We start from the raw sequence: 8,317 nt of genomic DNA, 5'->3' as shown, positions 1-8,317 counted from the left end.
AACTGTTAGGATTTAGAAGACATTTATGGAATCCCCAGAAGCAAAGACTAGAGTTACAAATGTTCGCTTCAAAAATATATATATATATTCAAAGATTTTCACAAATGTTCACGATTTAAAAAAAAAATAGTAGATCTACAAGCTCATAGCGCGGCACAGTAGATCAGCTATTTTTGAATAGCCAAAGAAATCTAAAATAACAGAGATGTGTTTCTGGATTGAATGGGATAACGCTATTCGACTCTTCAGGTTTTTTTTTTTTTTTTAAAACACTTTTTGCAACTTACTCCTACATAAATGCATGCTTGCATATGTTTATCTCTGACACACAACCATATGTGACCCACATGGCCAGTTGGTTGTTGCCAAACACACACTCACACATACACACCTCCCACTGTCCACACACCTCCCACTGTCCACACACACACACACACACACACACACACACACACACACACACACACACACACACACACACACACACACACACACACACACACACACACACACACACACACACACACACACACACACACACACACACACACACACACACACACACACCTGAAGCTCATAAACTGTTAGTGTAGCAGGGTAGCTCAGTCTAAAGCTTATAAACTGCTACCACGAGCAGCAGTAACCAATGATGAACTTTGCTCTAATGTTCTGACTTAACCAGCTCATATTGTTCTATTCCTGCTCTAATTAACTTATGTCTATGAATGAAATCTTTGATCCCAAATAAAATATGAATCCAAGATTTAAAAGCATTGAACCTTGAACCTGTCCAGAGCAATCTAAGTTTTATTGTTTATAATCATCCTTATTAAATATTAACCAACTTCACCCTACTCACAGTGTATAGTTTCACACTTTGCACTCTGACTGCCACTCTATCCCGGTGATAATTCATATTCGATCTCTTCGTTTTTTGGATTTTATCTTTGAAAGAAAAGCGTTTGTTTCAAACTGAACAATACAGAAGTAGGAGTTTTATCAGCGGTACGTTGAAGTGGAATGTGAATTGGTGAGTCTTGCTATTTAAAGATACTTTGCAAAGATGGCAGAGAAACTCGCTCTGGTTGACCGTCTCCTGAGTTGCCACGTCTGTTCGGAGACTTTTAAAGATCCTGTGACTCTGAGCTGCCATCACAGCTTCTGTTGTGAATGTTTGATAAACTTCTCGGAACAAGCTAAAAACAAGAACTGTCCCATTTGCAAGAGAAAATATTCAAAGGCAGAAATGATTAACTTTACACTGAAGGAATTAGCTGACTCTTATGTTGGGAGACGGAAAACTGAGACCTCTGAGGCGGTGTTGTGTTGTGAACATCCAGAGGAGGATAAACTGTTCTGTGAGGAAGAACAGAGAGCTGTGTGTCGTATCTGTGACTCCTCTCTCCACCCTGGCCACAAGCTGGTTCCTATAGAACAATCAGTCAACAACCTGAAGGTCCAACTGAAGTCTGACCTCAGGACTCTAAAGGACAAGAGAACCAAATACAAACACTTTAAAACTAGGTATAATAATGAAGTGGTTCCACACAACAAGAAGCAAGTTTTGGCCACAGAAAAGCAGATCAGAGCAGAGTTTAAAAAGCTTCACCAGATCCTGACAGAGGAAGAGGAGGCCAGACTGGCAGCTCTGAGGGAGGAAGAGGAGCAGAAGGAGAAGATCATTCAGAACATTCAGGAGCAGATCTCCTCTCTCTCAGACATCATCTCTGCTGTAGAACAAGAGCTGCAGAAACACAATGTGTCATTTCTCAGCAGTTATAAACACACTCAGACCAGTGCCAGAGTCCTGTGTACACTGTCAGATCCACAGCTGGAATCAGGAACACTGATAGACGTGGCCAAACACCTGAAAAACCTGAGCTTTACAGTCTGGGAGAAGATGAAGGAGAGGGTCAAGTTCACTCCTGTCATTCTGGACCCAAACACAGCATCCCCCTGGCTCTGTCTGTCTGAAGACCTGACCAGTGTGAGACTTACAGACACAATGCAGCAGCTCCCTGACTTCCTGAACACAGAGAGGTTCACTAAGTATCCTAATGTTCTGGGTTCAGAGGGTTTCAGTTCAGGAAAACACAGCTGGGAGGTAGAGGTTGGCGACCATCCTGACTGGACTATAGGTTTGGCTAAAGAATCTGTGCACAGGAAGGGAGAGACATATACCTCACCACAATATGGAAAATGGTGTTTAAAGCAGAAGGATGGTGTCTATAATAATGGGTATATTGGTAAAACCATCTCACTGCAGATGAATCCTGAGAGGATCAGAGTTCAGCTGGACTATGACATGGGGGAGGTGTCCTTCCACGACCCTGAAGACATGACTCACATCTACACTCATAAAGACACTTTCACTGACAAACTCTACCCATATTTCTCTATTGGAAGGTCTGGTGATGCTGAAACCATTGATATCAAAATCTGTCAAGTAGAGACATGTCTCTCTGGGATGTAATCAGACACAGACTGTTGGGAGGTCAGGGGGTCAGATGGAAACAACAAGGGCACTCAAACAACAACAACAGCTGTACAAACAACAAAAACAGCTGTCAAAAACTGTAAGCAGCAGTGAAATTAATCAATAATATTCATCTTTTCACAGCAGACATTTTGACATGTAAACACAGTTGAAGTTAAAGGAGCACTTCACCCATTTTCAACCCTACCTTCGTACTGTTGGTCCTCACTCATTATATAATCAGATGACACAGGAACTGTCCATGCTGACACACAGGGACACCTAAACGTGTGTGTGTTTGTGTGTAACATCGTGTGTTTGTGTGTAACATCCCAGAGAGACACGTCTCTCTGGGATGTTATCAGACACAGACTGTTGGGAGGTCAGGGGGTCAGATGGAAACAACAAGGGCAAAACAGCTGTAAAACATTGTAGTGTGATGTGAAATCAACCAATAATAGGCATCTTATGCAGAGGCTGGTGATGCTGAAACCATTGATATCAAAATGTGTCAAGTACCAGGGATTGAAGAAATACTCAGGTCTTCTACTTAAGTAAAAGTACAAATACCACAGTGTTGAAATACTCTGTTAGTAAAAGTCCTGCACTCAAAAGCTTACTTAAGTGAAAGTACGAAACTATTAGGATGAAAATGTACTTAAAAGCAGCAGAAATAGTAATGAATTTCACAATATTAAATATTACTTTATTGTATCGTACAGCAATTATTGATGTGTTAACCACATTAACCAGGCTTTCTCTATTTAGGAAAATAACAGTTTTTCAAAATAGTGAGCGTTTGAGCTTGTAGATCAGTTATTGTAGCTATTCATCGTATGATGAAGTATATAGGACTTAAGCTGTTAATGTGTAGTTAATGATAAAGAAGGGTCTTATTTTAATGACTTTATATACTGTGACCCCTCCCCCATACATCCTCATTTATATGTTGATTATATGTTAATCTCAATCAGCAAAGTTATTCAAAGTAAAACAGTATTTGTTTTAAATCCTTTTATAGATGTAAATGTCCTTCATCATTCTGGTGTAGATCATTGATGATCTTTATGTTGTAAATGAAATATATTGTTACTTCTTACATTTAATGATGTTATATTGACACAGAAACATGTCATTCATTTATCATTGTCATCATTAGTTCTCATTGGAACTCTGGCTTTAGTGTGGAGACTTTTATTTGAAATAAAGTTTTAATCATGTAAATATTGTATTCTATTCTTCTGTACAGTGTATATATATGTCACAGGGAGATTGGAGAACCAGGGAGATTGAAGACAGAGCGCTCGTTTTTAGGCACGGAGGCGGGGCTTTGATGCGACGCGCACCTGTCTTTTGTTGTTCCCCCCCACGTAGCAACCAGGAAGCTACACTAGGGGAACGCTGAACACGCGTTCACACGCACACGTGATAATAGTTTTTGTCCATGACGGAGGCGCGCCGACTCAGCAGAGCTTGAGGCCGAGGAGGCGCGCCCTCGCGCCTCCAGGCGCGAGTGATCACGCTGACCGGCCGATGCTCTGCTAGTCGAATCAGCGCCGTCCGAGTTGTGAACCGATAAGGACAGAATAGTTCTTTTCATGGATCACAGTGTGTGTGTGTGTGTGTGTGTGTGTGTGCGTGTGTGTGTGTGTGTCAGGGAGAAACTAAAACAAAAGCCATAACACAATAAAAGTATCTTAACAGACCTGCTTTCGCGGCCATATATGTGTGTGCACTTTAGTTGGGAAGCCTAGCTCGTGGCTCCCTCTAGTGTTGTTTCTAAATTGAAAGCATGAGCGCGCGTGTGTGTGTGTGTGTGTGTGTGTGTGTGTGTGTGTGTGTGTGTGTGTGTGTGTGTTTGTGTGTGTGTGGTCGTGGCCATATATGTGTGTGCACTTTAGTTGGGAAGCCTGGCTCGTGGCTCCCTCTAGTGTTGTTTCTACAGAATTGCTTGGGGGGCGGTGAAAACGAGTGCTCCTTCTCCAATTTCCCTGGTTCTCCAATTTCCCTGTAACATATATACTTGTGAGGTCACATTTTACTTCATCATACTAGAGTGTTGCACAAAAGTAGTGCAAATAGCAGATCTACAAGCTCTGCTATTTTCACTATTTCTGAAAAATATTATTCCATTTCCCAAAAAGTAACTGTTTGGAGACACAATGTTTCCATCCACAACGATGTGCCATTTATTTAAAAAAACTGTAAAATAATTGTTAAAGAATTATATTTTTTGGTTAAAACCCCATAAATGTGTTAAAAGGTTAAAGCACTACAGTATATTTTGATAGTAAGCATTGCTATAGAGCAGGGGTTTTGAACCAGTGGTCCGGGGACCACCAGTGGTCCTTGAGGGGGTTCCAGGGGGTCCCCAGCCAAATTAATAGTTAGCAACCAAATTGACCCTTATGTGTCTGTAACTCTGAGAGTGTACAAATGGAACCAAATGGACCCTAACGGGTACCCTTCCATTTTGTACACTCTCAGAGTTAAATGAACACTGATGATGGTGATACAGTGTAGATTGGGACCCCCAATAAACCTAAATGGTTGAGTCCCTGGCATATCTTTTCAAATAGGGGTCTGTGGGCTAATATGTGTCAATTTGGGGGTCCTTCACGCGAAAAAGGTTGAAAACCACTGCTATAGAGCGTATGTTCAGTAACAGGAGTCTAAATGTCTCTCCAGCTCTTTAATAAACAGAACATACATTTTCAGGTACAGTAGGTGACAACATTCCAGCCAATCATTAGAGAGTACCCATTTATCAGCTTTATTTTTATAGTTCCAATGTTGTTTTGCTAATTTCCTAGCGTCATAACTTCCTATTTTACTTGTTTAATCTGTATCCTGACTGAGTTCTCTATCCTGATTGGATAAAATTGGTATCCTGACCTGAAAATTTATTTTCTGTGTAATGAAGAGCTGGAGAGACATGGAGATTCCTGTTACTGAACTAACACTCTATAGCAGGGGACTTCAACAGGGGGTCCGGGACCCCTAGGGGGTCCTCAGAGTCACTAGAGGGGGTCCTCCAAATCTTTGTGTGATAGGAACTTGTTTTTTTACATTAACCACATGAACCCTAGCATCCCTATTCTGAGGGAAACATTGGCCAAAAATAGCAGATCTACAAGCTCACATGCGTGGTTGTTGTGAGCTTGTAGATCGGCTATTTTTTGGCAAAGAGGTTTGGTGTAGAAGGAAAAAAGAACAGACCAAGTACAGAGCCAACGGTCAGATGTATTAAGTACTGAGTGAGTCTTGGAGTTAGTTCAAAATAGTCTTTGCACTTTCACACCTGGGGTCTGTACATCTATAAACGTTCAAATTAAAAATATAAAGTGCTTACCCCATGGACATGTTACAATTATGTACGGCCCTTTAGAAGTACCCGTATATTCCGTATTATATAGCATTATAATCTGATCGGTGTCAGATTGTCTCATAGAGTTATAATGTATCAGAGTGCAATACACCTCCACACCGATAGGGTCGCGCAGTTGAAAGCATACAGAGAAAATCTGACACAGATCGGATTAAAATGCTTTTCATTCAACAATACAGAATATACGGGTACATCTGAGGGGCCGTACATAATTGTAACATCCGTGGCCATGGGGTAAGCACTTTATATTTAAAATCTGAACGCTCTCTCGACGCAGAGAAGGCCTTCGACCGTGTCGAATGGGAATATCTCTTTGCAGTGCTCCACAAACTTGGACAAATTTGGACTCAAATTTGGACAGATTCATATCCTGGATCAAGCTTCTGTATACCTCTCCTCAAGCTAGCGTTCACACCAACGACACCTACTCTGACTACTTCACACTATCTCGTGGTTGTAAACAGGGATGTCCCCTATCTCCCTTGCTTTTCGCCGCGGCCATCGAACCCCTGTCAATAGCCCTAAGATCACTCCCGTCATTCTGTGGAGTCCGCCGTGCTGGCGTTGAGCTCAAACTATCACTATACGCGGACGACTTGCTTTTATACATATCAGACCCACTCACTAACATCCCGCCGATCCTGTCTCTACTGGACACATTCAGTTCCTTTTCAGGCTACAAAATAAACGTTCTTAAAAGTGAATGTTACCCCATAAATCCACCTGCTCTGTTACTCACACAATCTGAGATCCCCTTTAAACTCAGTCCATCAGGGTTTAGGTACTTGGGGATCAACACAACACGAACCTTAACCTCTCTTTACTCCGCCAACTATGCCCCTTTACTCACTCAACTCAAAGTAGACTTACAGAGGTGGAACTCATTGCCCTTATCATTGATAGGCAGAATCAACGTGGTCAAAATGAATGTCTTGCCCAGATTTCTGTTTCTGTTCCAGTGTATCCCCTTGTTTCTTCCCAAACATTTTTTTAAATCTGTGGATCAAATCATTACTAACTTCCTGTGGAATGGGAAGACACCTAGAGTGAGGAAATCCCTATTGCAACAATTCAAATTCAACGGTGGCCTTGTTTTACCCAATTTTATGCTCTATTACTGGTCAGCTCAGATCCAAAAACTGTCTTATTGGCTTTATTCCCCAGAGACTCTATGGTGCAGGCTGGAGGCGCTGCCAAGCTCCTCGCCTTCCCCTATGGCTCTTCTCTCCTCTACATTAACAATAAACCCCTCCAAAATTACACCCAACCCTGTTATACGCTCCACGCTTAAGATCTGGTTCCAATTCAGGCGCCATTTCAAATTGGTCTCCCCCTCCTCTTTGATGCCCTTAACGAGGAATCATTTATTTCCCCCGTCTTTTGAAGATGTTACTTACACTGCCTGGCAGAACAAAGGAATCAAATGCTTCAGAGACCTCTTTAAACACGGTACGTTCTATAGTTTTGCGGAGTTATCCTTAGACTTCAACTTACCCACATCGCATTTGTTCCGCTACTTTCAAATCCGACACTGTGTCTCCTCCCTTTTTCCCTCTTATCCTTCTCCCCCTCCCATTCAGAAATGGGAAGACCTCTTGACATTGAAACCCAACCAGATATCCCTCATTTCTAACATATATGAGAAACTAATGTCCTTTGACTACCAACCGGCTGTCAAGGTCCGAGCGGCCTGGGAGCAGGAACTCGGTGTAGCCTTTATTAACCAGTGCTGGAATGAAGCCTTAAACAGAATAAGATCAAGTACTCCCTGTGCAAGACTAGAACTCATACAGTTTAAAGTACTTCACAGAGTTCACTACTCTAGATCCCGCCTATCCGAGATATACCCATCTATTACAGACCAATGCGAAAGATGCCATGCCTCCCCATGCAATCTGAGCCACATGTTCTTTCTCTGTCCTATACTTAACAAATTCTGGAGCGAACTTTTTGCCACCCTGTCAAAGGTTTTTGGCTTTGAAATACAGATAAATCCTTTCATAGCAATATTTGGGGTCTCAAGTGTCCCCCTCCAGGCAAATTCCACACAACTAGACATAATAGCCTTTACATCTCTCCTGGCAAGACGGCGCATTTTACTGCAATGGAAATCCTCCAAGGCCCCATCCATCTCTATGTGGCTAAAGGACGTCATGTCTTTTCTAAAATTGGAAAAGATTCGTTTCTCGGTTAACGGCACCCCTGCTAAATTTGCCCATAAGTGGAACCCTTTTATTGATTATTTCAATTCATTACAAACACTACCTTCTGACTGAATCCCCCCCCCCCCTCCTTTCCCATCCCTTCATTCCTTGTCTTTATTTTATTTTTATTTATTTTTAAGGATGATTCTATTACTATCCTTTCCACTCATTATTTCCGTGCATATATATACATATATACATACATTTGTATTATTATTATTATTATTTATTTATTCATTTTTTTTAATG

The 8,317-nt window shown here is 41.6% G+C and overlaps 1 protein-coding gene across 1 annotated transcript; it reads left to right on the top strand.

Moving 5' to 3' along the window:
• Positions 1 to 1,063: 1,063 nt before the first annotated feature.
• LOC308081792 (zinc-binding protein A33-like) lies at positions 1,064 to 2,473 on the top strand (the record flags this gene model as incomplete). The annotated part of the gene is made up of 1 exon (XM_080423416.1): positions 1,064 to 2,473. One exon carries the CDS (start codon positions 1,064 to 1,066, stop codon positions 2,471 to 2,473), a length of 1,410 nt encoding a protein of 469 aa, XP_080279542.1.
• Between the last annotated feature and the right edge of the window lie 5,844 nt (positions 2,474 to 8,317).

The sequence above is a fragment of the Gymnoscopelus braueri genome (genome assembly GCF_963280865.1).
Source record: "Gymnoscopelus braueri genome assembly, chromosome: 1".
In the NCBI taxonomy this organism is placed as follows: domain Eukaryota; kingdom Metazoa; phylum Chordata; class Actinopteri; order Myctophiformes; family Myctophidae; genus Gymnoscopelus; species Gymnoscopelus braueri.
Note: the sequence above shows the minus strand (reverse complement) of the source record. Positions and strands in the feature narration are given on the sequence as shown.